General features: G+C 39.5%; 2 protein-coding genes across 11 annotated transcripts in view; one reads left to right on the top strand and one right to left on the bottom strand.

Moving 5' to 3' along the window:
- The window catches only part of ODF2L (outer dense fiber of sperm tails 2 like), a 273,656-nt gene extending 262,237 nt beyond the window's left edge, over nt 1-11,419 (bottom strand). For 9 of the 10 annotated variants that reach the window (XR_003794338.1, XR_003794340.1, XR_003794341.1 and 6 more), the window contains exons 1-2: nt 11,300-11,416; nt 9,074-9,158 (exon numbers count right to left, since the gene is read on the bottom strand). The gene's annotated coding sequence lies outside the window, so the exon portion shown is untranslated. Of the gene's footprint in view, nt 1-9,073; nt 9,159-11,299 lie in introns of all 10 variants that reach the window. The other variant, XM_029227758.1, reaches the window with a different exon arrangement.
- Nucleotides 1-12,829, top strand: part of CLCA1 (chloride channel accessory 1) — a 33,200-nt gene extending 20,371 nt beyond the window's left edge. The window contains exons 8-14 of the mRNA XM_029227753.1: nt 2,571-2,745; nt 4,568-4,674; nt 6,837-7,052; nt 7,613-7,874; nt 8,921-9,091; nt 11,327-11,566; nt 12,408-12,829. Coding sequence (XP_029083586.1) covers nt 2,571-2,745; nt 4,568-4,674; nt 6,837-7,052; nt 7,613-7,874; nt 8,921-9,091; nt 11,327-11,566; nt 12,408-12,796 — 1,560 coding nt within the window. The 3' untranslated portion in view covers nt 12,797-12,829. The remainder of the gene's footprint in view (nt 1-2,570; nt 2,746-4,567; nt 4,675-6,836; nt 7,053-7,612; nt 7,875-8,920; nt 9,092-11,326; nt 11,567-12,407) is intronic.
- Nucleotides 12,830-13,795: the final 966 nt, after the last annotated feature.

Below are 13,795 nucleotides of genomic sequence, written 5' to 3'. Positions count from 1 at the left end.
AAATTTCTCTAACTAATATTTAAGTTCTTTTATAATATAGCCCCTACCTACCTTTCCAGGCTCAAGTACTCAGGAGTCTCTCCCAGGTATTCTATGTTTAAGCAAATTAGATCCCCTGCCCTTGCCAGCCAGCTTCCACACCTTTGCCGGGCCAGCTCCCCATCTAGAGTAATTTCTCCTCCCTCCTTTGTACCTCAAATCACATTCATTCTTCACACATCATCATAGACACTACTTGACATCTTTCCTGATCGTTTCAACTGTATAGAGTTTCTCCTTCTGAATCCTATGAACATTTTTCTATTTTTTCTTAAACATCTCTTACGACTTTTGACTCTTCTGTCTTATTTCCTGTCATGTTCTTTGCTCAAACAAAACTTCTTCAGAGATAGGAATTATCTTTTAACTTCCCAGGCTGCTGGCACAATATCTTTTCTATAGGAGGTTCTCAATAAAACAAATTAAATTGAGTTATTTGATTACACCTGATGCTTAAATGCTCCAAATATAGAATAGAATATTCTATATTTATTTAGAGGCTATTTAGGTCCATGAAATAAAGAATAAGAGGCTGAAGGAAGCTGGCTGGTCTAAGGTCTCAGAACCTAGGCAGTGTCTTGGGAAACTCTGCCTTCTGTCTGCTTGGGGCATAACACATCAATGGGGCTGTTCCCGATTTCCAAGCAGCAGCAGGAACATTTAGTTTTCAGCTCACACTGTTTCATGTTGACAGTGGACTCAACCATTCCCTTACGCAGTCTGTCCCTTCTGGCCCTTTTATTCCACTTTGAAGGTCAGTTCCCTAGAAGTGGTTTTTATTGTGTACGCAGCCAGCTGCAAAACCTTTATCCAGACGCCTGTGTGCACTCGGGTTCTCTTGCTTCTGCCACTCACCCATGCTTTGATTAAAGGAGCAAGTAAGGGAGGGAAACTGACATGTTGTACTAAACTCCTGCTATACAAAACCTGAGGGGAAATGACTAATGCCAGATGGCCTGGTGGTGAAGAGGGAACTTCTGGTTCTGTATTTTCCACTCCGATGGTGTGAGAGAGTATGTGAGGAACACAATTGGAATTTAGATGCTCCTCATGCCCAGCAGAGCCCGGGTATGGGGTGGGAGGAGATTGTGTGTGGCTTCAGGGTGACGAGGTAAAGGGCCTTGGATCCTGCACTGTCTCAATTTCCCCACCAGTCCCTGGGGCAGGACCCTGGTCAGGTCTGGCAGTGGTATCAGTTGAGCTGTGGCCACTGGGCTTTGCTTGTTTTCTTAGCTTGATCACGGCCCATTGGTCTTCCCCAGCTGACTCACCACACTCTGGCTCTCACTGTTGGAGCAGATCCCTGAGCACCCCCATGTCCTGCATCCAGCCCTTGGGAGGCTGTACACCCCTCAGCCTCTATGGCAAGATAAACTGTCTTCTTGCCTGCCAACTCTCAAGTCAGCTGCCATCCATTTCCCCTATGGATACATGGAGACTTCTGCATGTTTTCCATGACACATAGCAGTGATGGGGAATGGGACAAGGGAATCCAAATTGAGCCCTTTCTCTGGCCTCTCAGGCCCTGCAGCTTGGTCAGACTGAGGCTACAGCCACAGCTGACAGGCTCCTGGGCTCCAGAATTCTTCACACGGCAGCAATCACAGTTCTGCTCTCTTCCCTTGTGGGGCAGCCCCCTCTTAAAAGAAGTGGGGTGGAAGTCTCCTCTGATCTCATCTTCCCTTTCAACCTACTTAAGAGAGCCTTCCCTTCCTGAGAGTCTGGTCCAGAGAGAGGAGTTACTTAGGTTTGATTACTTGTTTCCTCTACTTCTGGGTCTCCCTTCCACTCTTTTTAAGGGAATAGTGAACTCTTGCCTTCCTCTTCATAAACATTATTATTTTATCTAATTTTCCTTCTATCATAATCTTATCCAACATTGGCATAAGGCATATGCTCTCTATACCACGTAAAAAGCTATAACCTGTGTCTCCCAGGAACAGTTGAGACATACGTGTCATAGGACAACTAGGAACTGGGGATTAATAGGAACAAAATGTTTTGCTTTAATCAGAGGGGATATTAAAATTTTTAATAACTCATGTGACCTGGGGACTGACCAATCAGAACCAAGGCCAGCCATAAACAGCTTATGGTAGGACTGGTGAATATCATACAAGCTAAAATCTGCCCCGAGTCTAATATTATTATAGTAATATATTAGTCCTCAGTATTATCCCCATTAAATGAGGGTAATTTCTGAAGGCATCTGGGAACCTCTGAAAGCCTGTCAAGGAGAGATCATGTGAAAGAAACTAGAAAAACCCTCTTTTCTGCTTAGTGCTGTCCATCCCTGGAACTGCCCTGCATCCCACCTTATTGAGTCTTCTCTGCAACAGGCTAACCAAGAGAAAAGACCATTGTCAAGTTCCATGGTCTTGTATCATTGCAAGACAGAGAGATATTTGACCATTCCTAGACACTTTTGTTTATCCCCTCTGGAATTTCTCTTCTCATTCCCTTTAACTGCAGTTTTCCCAAACACTTTGGCTACCCTGAGTATGACAACTCATGCCTGATTATGTCCTTAGGTGATTAGGAAGAAATACTCAACAGATGGATCTGAAATTGTGTTACTGACCGATGGGGAGGACAGCACTATAAGCTCATGCTTTAATGAAGTGAAACAAAGTGGAGTCATCATCCATACAGTCGCCCTAGGGCCGTCTGCAGCACGGGAACTAGAGGAGCTGTCTAAAATGACAGGTGAAGGATGACCTGCTAAGTCCTACTGTATTTTCTCTTCCACTGGACTGTGAGCTCCAGTGCTCTGGGGAGCAGGGGAAGGGTGGGATAGGGACATATGGGGTTATCTTATTGACTAGCTAGCTGCCCTTACCCCAAATGACTTTTAGAACTGGCTCCACTCATTTATTTTAAAGCCTTGGTTCTAAGATTAGGGCAGTCTGGAGAAGATGGGACCAGCACAGCACTCTAGGGAGAACTTGGGACTCTCTTCCCAGACACTTTATAAGGACTGGAAAGAATCTAATCAGTTAGCCAGGAACCACTCACTTCCAGTTGGCAGCTGGCCAAGAGACCCAGGGGACACAGACGACAAGCCACTAACTATATAATACTATGATACAAGTGCTCCATTAGTAATAGAGGGTACAATGAGCACAAAGAAGGGAGCCTAGACTTTATCTGGGGAAGAAGGAGTGTACAGGAAGGTGACATCTGAATTGGGGCTTGAACAAGAAATAGCAGGGGAAGGGCAAAGGGCCTGCTGAACCAAACAGAAGGTCACTCTGAAAATATAGAATATAATGCAGTTTCTTTGTAAAACATTCATATATTGTGCTTCTACCTTCCATACACATACAGTTAAAATATATCCCATCTGAACCTGGCTTCTTCAGCAGAGTAGGTTTTAATATTTTTTTAAATTTTTTTAACTTCGAGCCAGCATTATGGATATCAATTATTATGCTGAGTTGCCATCTAAGCCAGATAAAGTGACAGGACTCTTTGCTCCTAATACTACCTGTCTTAGGCTGGGTTTCCTAGAAGCAGAGCCTGGGAAAAGGATTTAAGTGCATGTGATTTATAGAGGGAGAGCTCTCAGGAGAAAGGGAGAGTAGGGAGTAAGATCAGGCAGGGGAAGAAGCTAAGCACAGATGTGAAATTAGAGGCTAGCTGAAGCCTGGTGCCACAGGGGGCTCTGGATCTGGAATTGCATCACAGATTTGGTACAATATTGAAAGAGAAGGCTGACCTTTTGTACCACTGTGTCCATCAGTCAGTGGTTATAGACTGTCAGGGCAGAGCAGGGGTAAGGGGGCATGTTATGTCTTTAGCTAGGGTGGCCCCATTAGGTAAAGACATTTTCTTGAATAGGAGGCAGCTATATGCCATTAATCTAACACTTAGAGCAGCTGCGGAGAGATGCAGTAGCCTAGATAAGGGGATCTGGGTGAAGTACCAGTAGGATGACCAAAATACTCTTAGATTTTGGATGTCATTAACAGTTTTAAAGTGCTTTCTCATTAACTATCTCAGTTACATCTATTCTAAATAGCTCAAGACTACATGGCCTGGTATATCATCTCCTGTTTACTATACATAATACTTTTCTATAACTGTCCCCTGTCAGTTGTTATTTCTTACTGTTGTAACATACGCATCTTTTCTGATTTAGGAGAAAACTTGAAAAGTCAAGCTTGCTAAGATTATGTCTAAAATAAGAATAAATCAATACACTTGTAGTAAGGCTTAATGACTCATATGAAAGTGCATGACCTTTAAAACACGAGATTTATATTACTAGTTTTGGTCTGTCGGAGATTCTTGACTGCTTTGCAGAGAGCTGAAGTGGCCAAATGACTATGTTGCTGAAGCTATTATTTAATAGGATTAAAAAGTTAGTATCAGCTTCTGAGTTAATCTGGACACCTATTTAATGTTAATCTATTAGTACTTTAATAACACAGTATATAATATGTATTTTGTTATCTTAACAATATCTAAAATGTTGCAAATACTTGCTTTCTAGAAAATAACTTCTGATAATGTGATTGCATTTTAGGAGGTTTACAGACATATGCTTCAGATCAGGTTCAGAACAATGGCCTCATGGATGCTTTTGGGGCCCTTTCATCAGGAAACGGAGCTGTCTCCCAGCGTTCCATCCAGGTCAGAGTTCTTCCTCCTTGGTTTTTCATGTTTATAAATAACCATAGCCAAGATGGGGAGTTTAATGGTTAAAAGTTTTAAGTTCTACATTCTTCTAGTAATGAATTAAAATTAAAATAGACGTTTCAGCCTGATATTAGACATTATTCCTAAAATACAACACTATTCATTTAAACAAGGCAATTAGTGTTTCTTGTTTGGAAACAATACTAAGTGACTTCCTCTTAGAAACCATCAACATAAAATATAGTGGGTCCAGGAATTCTTTTTTAACATCTGTTAACAAGCACCCATAGCAATATAATTGGCTCAGAATTTTCTTCAGAGTAGATCATCTCAGTATAAATTTTCTGGGACAACTGTGCAGGGATTACTTGGTCTATTTTTCCATTACCTCAAATCCCTGATATTTGCCAAGATTTTCATATAATGAATGGAAAGTGATTTGTACTGTGAAAAGCCCATGTTGTCCAGACACCTGGATCCTGTTCATGGGTCTGCCATTAACTGTGACCACGGGCAAAGAACTTTACTTCTCTGAGCTTCAGCTTCTCAGCCAGAGATGAACAAGAAAACTTCTACGGGCCCTTCTGCTTCTAAAATTTCAAGAAAACCAAATTTTCTTTCAAAAGTCTTGGGACAATAAAAAAAGGACAAATATATTTTTAAATGCTCTTCTCTAATAGTTGTAAAAGTTATTCACATGAATCTTTAAACTAGAGAGAGTGAACAATCAGCACCACACTTGTGTGAGTTGTAACTTTTATTGTGAATAAAATTAAAGGAATAATGTAGTGTCAAAGCCAAATAATGACCTAATATATAGCACAGGGAACTCTACTCAGTACTCTGTAATGGCCTATATGGGAAAAGAATCTAAAAAAGAGTGGATATATGTATATGTATAACTGATTCACTTTGCTGTACACCTGAAACTAACACAACATTGTAAATCAACTATACTCCAATAAAAAAAATTTAAAAAGCCAAATAATGACAGATTTCAAAATAATAGCCTTTCTAGTCTATCGATGTAGCATTTATTCAGTCAAAGAAGACAGCAATTATACTCATTTGGGTTATCCTAGTTCAGATTTAGAATATTAAACCCAAGAGCCTGGTTTGGACGTGGGAGGAATGTGTCTTAGAAAAATAATTAAAGTGATGAAAGGGCAAGTTTACAGCCAGGCAGTTTCTGCCCATTATTTTTATATTTAAGAAACCAAAAAGGGAGAAAGATAGAGACATGAGTAGGACTCATTTACCCACCTGCCATAAGAATCATATCTAAGGGCCCCTAGCTTTCTTCATATCCCAGATCATAATCTACATACAAAACTAGAAAGTCTGGCTCCATTACTAGGCCACCCTATCTTCTAATGGATATCAATTTAAGGACCATAAATAATTATCTAGGAGATAATCCTCAAAAATCACATTTCTACAAAGTCTGGTTAGCCCTACCCTACCTCAACCCCTGCTCCACAGCTCCTTCATTCTACTTCAGACAACGAATCAGCCTTGGCCATTGATTTATTTCATTTATCTTCACAAGGACTGCAGTAATAATTGACCCACGAATTAGTTAATTGCAATTCAAACAATCCATATGTGGGCGAAAATAAATCCTAGTTAGTCTCCTTAAGGGTTTATAGTCTAGTAGTGAGATGAGCTGTGTACTCCAGTAGGTATAAAGCAAAACACGATGTGAGGAGCTCAAAGGATTGATAGAAATAAGATTCTATGGGAGATCAAGGGAGGGAGAGATTATTCTCCACAGTAAGTGAGATGGACATCAGAGAAAGCTTCATGGAGAAAGTGACTTTTGAATTGAATTTTGAAGGGTAGGGAAGGCTTAGACAAATGGACATGAATGTACAGACTTCCAGGAAAAGCAGAGAGTATGATAGTCAGAGAGTCAGGGATTCATGAGGATCATATGGGGAAGTGGTCTGGTTTGGGTGTAGGAATCAACATTATGGAAGCTAAGGCTGAAAAAGTAATTTAGAATTGGATCATAATAGGTCCTAAATATCAAACCAAGGACTCAGGCATCACTGAAGGCTTTTTAATGGGATAACTGAGAGCTGGAGACAGAATGGAAGAGACTATGTGATGGGAGCTGTATTCTCCAGAAAGTAAAGAGCTGTTTTTCTTAACAGCTTGAGAGCAGGGGATTAACCCTCCAGAACAGTCAGTGGTTGAATGGCACGGTGATTGTGGACAGTACTGTGGGGAAAGACACTTTGTTTCTCATCACCTGGACAACTGACATTCCCCAAATCCTTCTCTGGGATCCCAGCGGAAAGAAACAAGATGGCTTTTTAGTGGACACATACATCAAAATGGCCTACCTCCAAATCCCAGGCATTGCCAAGGTATGGACTCATCTTTTTTCCTTCTCACAATTTGATAAGATAATATAAAATTTTTACAGAATAATTGTAGCTTTTTAAATGAGGGTGGTTGCTAAAAAAAGAGCCAGTATTGAATGAAAGAGAAAACAAGGAAAAATCTCCATCTGGTGGAAATCACTCAGTATGACAGCAAGTCAAGAAAAAGGAAGTTGGTGATATTTTCTCCAGGTGCTAAAAGGAGAACCTTCAAATTACACAGCAGCTAGAGCTTTGGCATCATGGAAACTATTTCCTCTACCTCAGGAATCTGTCGATTTGATCCTGCTCTTGAGAAACCAAGGCTATAATAAGGACACAACTTTCAGACCTCATTTTTCCCAACTAGGATTTTCTTGGCAATAGAACCATGTACTTAGTCCAAATATACCAAAGTTTCCCTTGGCTGAGAGAGTATCAAAAATCTTCTTAGATATACTTGTAATGTACTTGTATTAGATGGGCTCTTCCTATAGGTGGCATTGAAGTCAGGTCTGTGTCACTTAAAGCTATTAAGTGGAAATGTCTCCATTTTTTTTGGCTAGGTCGGCATTTGGAAATACAGCCTACAAGCAAGGTCACAAACCCTGACATTGACTGTCACCTCCCGTGCATCAAGTGGTACCTTGCCTCCAGTTACAGTGACCTCTAAAATGAACAAAGACACAGGCAAATTCCCTAGCCCTATGGTAGTTTATGCAAAGATTCACCAAGGAAGCTTGCCAATTCTCAGGGCCAAGGTCACAGCCCTGATAGAATCAGTGGATGGAAAAACAGTTACTTTGGAATTATTGGACAACGGAGCAGGTAACCACCCAAGAACTTGAAGAACATATCTTTCTTTTCCAAGAAGCAACCAGGGAACAGCAGGAGGGCATGTTGTGGTGAGGACAGTTAGAAGCAGGAAGTCCAGCACTGTGGTTCTGGTTGGGGGAGCTTTCTGCCACCCCACAATTCCTATATTTCAAATTGTTGGAAAACATGAGGAAGGGACTACCTTTAGCTTTTGTAAAGCCCCGAAGTCTCAGACTCTAGGGAGTTGTCAGTGGGTATTCCACACCCCCCAAAAAGTGAAGAAGGAAAATTAATAGATATTTTGTGTTAGGAGTTTGTGTGAAGATTAGACAGATGGATAGATAGATAGGTAGATAGATAGATCTTCATTTTTTAATCTTCACCACACACTTTGGAGATATTATCCCTACATTACAGATGAAGAAACAGGCTTTCACATTTAAAAAGCAGCAGAGTTGGATTAAAGTATAGTTATATGTGACCCCCATATCTATGTAGATTCTATATTATCCTGCACCCAAAGGGAAAATTCTACCTATTATTTTTATATTTAAGAAGTCAAACAGGGAGAGAAAAAGAAAATTCTACACTTATTTTTAGAAGGAACTTGACTACTGTGAAACAAGTAACCTAATTAAAACAAATTCTGTAAATGAATTTCCCACCTAAATCTACCCTAGTGAAAAGCCATAAATTAAAAAAAAATCATATAACTTTTTTTTCTCACCAGTAACATATAGTAATTGAATTCAGTTCAACAGATACGTACTGAGTAGTTACCTTGTGCTATGTTGGTTGTAACAGAGGCACATGATTGATCTCTGAGTTCAGAAAAAAGACAACAATTCAGGAAGACAAGATGTACACGTATGAAATTACACACACACACACGGAAAAGAAGTATACCTCATTCTTAACATAGTCAAATCCTAAACTCTCTTGGAGATAACACTGGATTATCTTTGCTTTAAGAAAATTTAATCCACGTATGAGTTGGAAATATACAAATGCCCAGTTACCTTTAGGATATTCATTAATTCCTTCATTTCCCTGTCAAGGTGCTGATGCTACTAAGGATGATGGTGTCTATTCAAGGTATTTTACAGCTTACGATACAAATGGTAGATACAGTGTAAAAGTGTGGGCTCTGGGAGGTGTCGATACAGCTACTCAGAAGGGGATACCCCAGCAAATTGGAGCCATGTACATACCTGGCTGGATCGAGAATGGTAAGTCATCTATAATAACATCCTTGGCTTGAGTAAAAGGCTTGGAATCAAGTGAAAACCACTAAACCTGTGGAGAGAATGGTACAAAATTAAATCAGGGTTTCTCAACCTTGGTAACTATTGACATTTTGGCCACATAATTCTTTGTTGTGAAGGGCAGTCCTGTGCATTGTAGGATGTTTAGCAGCATTTCCGGCCTCTATTCACTAGATATCAGAAGCGGCCCCCACAGTCATGACAATTAAAAATGTCTCCAGACATCATTCACTGTCCTCTAGGTAATAACATAGCCCCCAGTTGAAAACCACTAGACTGAACGTAGATTTTGACCACCCTGGTCATCTCTTGTGCTTCATTTGCCTCACTTGTAAAATAGGTAATAATGGTAACTACCTCATGGGATGGTTATGAGGAATAAACAAGAAAATACATCTAATAAGCTATTGCTGGTAAATAAGAAGTGTTCAATAAATGTTTATTATTTTAAATAAATCTTAACACATTTCATAATAAAGCTCTTTCTACTGATATAGGCATTTCCACAGAATCAAAAATAACTATTTGGGGCTTGTTATCTGCATCAGTATCACCAAAAGCCCACTGTCTCCTTTTCCTCCTCTCTTCTGCTCAGACTAGGGAGAATAGTAGACGAACCTAATAACAGATAGCATACTGAGCCCACATGTAAGCAAGTGGAAAAATTACGCTCCAAGGAACAGACAGTCCCACACCAATCTTAGTTACGAACACTTGTCCTGGACTAGAGCTGGAATCAGGTCCAAGACTGAGTCCTGATAGGTTCCAGGACTTGTTTTCCATCAATCTGCATTCTGTCCTGGACAGGTCTTGTCCTAGTGCTGGTGTGTAGTAAGAAAAGCTCTTCTAAGAAGCTTCACACTGTCCTCTTTACTTGAGTGTGTGATCAGTAAAGGGAGGATTCTGAGACATGTGGTGTGTCCTCATGCAAAAGTGATAATAGGAAAAAATGCTTTAAAAGACATCATTGCTTCCAAAGCTCCTTTACATATTTCAGCTTATTTTATTCTCATTTGCCCTTTTTGTTGAGTTAGGGAGAGAAGTCAGGAGAAGACGGGTATAGTTGCTATATCTAGCATTATGCTCAGTGTTACACTTACATTAATATAGCTCATTCTCCTAATTATCCCATTTTACAGATGGAGAAACAGAGGCTAGAGAGGTTATTGGTCCACATTACTAAAAGTGATAGCACCTGACTTGGCACTGGGAAGCTATGCTCTTCCCCCTGTACCTTGATGAGCCTTGATACCAAGAAAGACATTCTCTACTGGTGAATTGAATTAATCTTAAACCTGCTAAAGTATTCATTTCATCTTTGCCCAAGACCAGATTAATGGGTATAAAGATCAATCTGTCTTTACAGACAAAAGATTATAAGGGCTAAAGAAGAAGAGTTTATGAGAAAGTAAAACCAGAGTAATGCCATGTTAAGGTATTCCAGAATATTTTTATTGAAAAGAGAGTCTGAGAATCCCACTGATTGAGCAGGCCAGGGTATTTTTAGAATTTCAGGATGATTTTTATACAACCTTTCAACAAGAATGTGAAGCAAATTGGGATTGCTACATGAATTAGATTTCCATGCATTCATTGAGAAAATCAAGTCTTTCAAAAGCACACAATTTTAGAACCCCTAACATAAAACATTTTGTGAGAAACTACAATCTAATAAGAAAGACAAAACACAAACATGGAGAAAAAAGAGAAAAATGCACAGAATTATTAATCAAGGCAATTCTTGAAGGCCCAGATAATTGATTAAGAAATAAATAGGAAAGACAATGAAACCCCTAGTATTACCCAGGTGGAAGAGATTGCTTGAGGAAGTCTGAGAAGGTTTAAAGCAGAGGTAGTATTTAAACTGACCTTGTGTCAGGTTAAGAGTAGGATAGCAAAAAGTTGGGAAAAGAAACAATTCCAGGACAAGTATATTTACAAAAAATAAATTATGAAAGCTATTCCACTAAATATCCAGGAAATAAATATATGTGAGATAAAGAACTGTGATTTTCTCTTTGCTTTTTTTCCATCTGATGCAACCTGATTTGGGAGCTTTACAACAAATGGTTAAAGTAAGTTTTGTGTGTGGGAGGAAAGAAGGAAAGGGTAGAAAGAGGGTAATACAATAAAAAACAGAGGGAAGTATAGCCATTTCATGGTGTTGTTTACCTTGCACTGGGGAATTTTTTAATGCAGGTCAAGTAAAATGGAATCCACCAAGACCTGAAATTAATAAGGATGATCTTCAAGGCAAGCAAGTGTGTTTCAGCAGAACGTCCTCGGGAGGTTCATTTGTGGCCTCCGATGTTCCAAAGGCTCCCATACCTGATCTCTTTCCGCCTTGTAAAATCACTGACCTGAAGGCAAAAATCCAAGGGGACAGTCTCATTAATCTGACTTGGACAGCTCCTGGGGATGATTATGATCACGGAAGAGGTAAGCTGAGTGTGGTGTGGGCCCTGTAAAAGAGTTTAGCAGCCAAGCAGAGAGGCAGAGGGCGTGAGGCAGGCAGGCATGTTGTGATGCATGTGGAGGGATCTTGAACATCCTCTGAAATGAAAGCTTAAGATTTTTAAACATGAGAAGTTTAGAATCTGAAAAACTGGCCCAAAGGGGTGTAAGATGTTTCAACCAGGAACAGGCAATCCTCAGTTTTTTTCTGAAATCTTGCCAAGCCGTTTGCTTGGCAATCTTGCCAATCTTGCTTGCTGCTTTAATAAACCTCATTTTTAGTAATGACCCCTGGAGAGAATGGGGAAAAGATCATAGATATCTATGGAGCAGAGCTGTCCTTTGGAAGAAATCTCAGATTCTACCAGAGTTTTCTTCTCAAAGTATGGTCTGTGGACTGCAGCATGGGCATCAGATGAATGCTTGTTAGAAATGTGGAACCTTAGGCCCCACCCCAGACCTACTGAAACAGAATCTGCATTTTAAGATCCCTGGATGATGTGTATGTACGGTCAAGTTTGAGAAGCACAAATAATAAAATAATAAGTGGTAATTAACCTCCTCTCTCAGTCAGGTGCTATGGCCAGAAATACTGACCTAGTCTTTATTTAAGTCAAGCCTGATCCAGTTTTACATTTATCACTCTGTCGGGATATAAAAATAAGAATGTAAAAGAAGATACTAATGCTTATAAATATGGACCGTTAATTACATTTATTTATTGGTATTTTATGGGATGGTGATATTGTTTCTAACAGATTTTTTAAAACTTCTTTAAGACTTGAGAATTACAAGTCACATCCTTTTTCTCTCTTTCTTTTTTAAGCTCACAAGTACATCATTGGAATAAGCACAAATATTCTTGATCTCAGAGACAAGTTCAATGATTCACTTCAAGTGAACACCACTGACCTCATCCCAAAGGAGGCCAACTCAGAGGAAGTCTTTGTGTTTAAACCAGAAAACATCACTTTTACAAATGGCACAGATCTCTTCATTGCTGTACAGGCTGTTGATAAGGTCAACCTGAAGTCAGAAATCTCTAACATTGCACAAGTATCTTTGTTTATTCCCCCAGAGACTCCTCCAGAGACACCTAGTCCTTCTCTCCCTTGTCCTGATATTAATATCAACAGCACCATTCCTGGCATTCACATTTTAAAAATTATGTGGAAGTGGCTAGGGGAATTACAGCTATCAGTAGCCTTGGGCTGAGTTTTCCCCAAAATAAACAAATCATCCATCTTTTTTTTGATTATAAAAATTTATAAAATGTATTTTAGACTTCCTGTATGAGGCAATTTAATGAAATAAAATGCTAAACAACCAGATACATATGTATAAAAACTACTTAGTCAAATCCAAAAGTTTAATTATTGCTCATTTATTAATGATTTTGAGTAGTAGAAAGTAGGGGTGCTTGCATCAATAAATGGAAGTATGTTTTAGTTTGATTTAAGGAGCTTTGCCAGTTATAAAAGAACATGTAATTCTATGTGAAAGATGCCAGAAAGGCCCAACCAGGTCAAACTATTTAAATATAAAAGGCATGGCTTGTTATAGAGGAGATTTGGACCAACATCACCAGAATTATGTTTTCTTTTCACTAGATTTGGGCAAGGATGATGCATTTAAGAAAGAGATTGCATTGTAGAAAGAAATAACAGCATGGTAAGGGCTCCATAGGCATAGAAATGTATGTAATATGCATGCAATTACAAGAGTTGATGATCCCTAAAGCCACAGTGGTGGGACATGAAGTAGGAAAGTAGGTTCAGGCCAGGTGTGAAGGAAAGTGATTGAGAAATAAACATTTATTTTGTACTTTGTGCCAAGTGCTCTACTAATGCCTTATATGCATTACTTTATGTAATGCAATTCGGTTCATTCAGTAAATGTTCATTAGATGACTACTATATTCCAGGCTTACGCTAGACCCTGAGTACAAAAAGATGAGCAAGATTTGGCCTTTTTCTTATAGGCGTAAAGAACATTTGAGGATAAATCAGTGCTATGCTTGAGGAGTATCAGGAGGAGGGAGGTTTTGAGGACTACATGAAGGACTAAATAAAGGTGGAAGAGGCTATGGTCATGACAGATGAAAGGTGAAGGAGAAGAAAAAGGAAAAAGGACAAATAGACTTAGCAGTACGGCAGTTCCCATCAAGGACTAATCACACATTCCAGTGCCTCCAAGGCCAAGTACTCTTGTGAA

Source organism: Monodon monoceros, unplaced genomic scaffold (genome assembly GCF_005190385.1).
Source record: "Monodon monoceros isolate NGI ecotype Baffin Bay Population unplaced genomic scaffold, NGI_Narwhal_1 Super_Scaffold_18, whole genome shotgun sequence".
NCBI lineage: Eukaryota > Metazoa > Chordata > Mammalia > Artiodactyla > Monodontidae > Monodon > Monodon monoceros.
The sequence above is the reverse complement of the archived record's forward strand: the minus strand, read 5'-3'. Positions and strand labels throughout refer to the sequence as shown.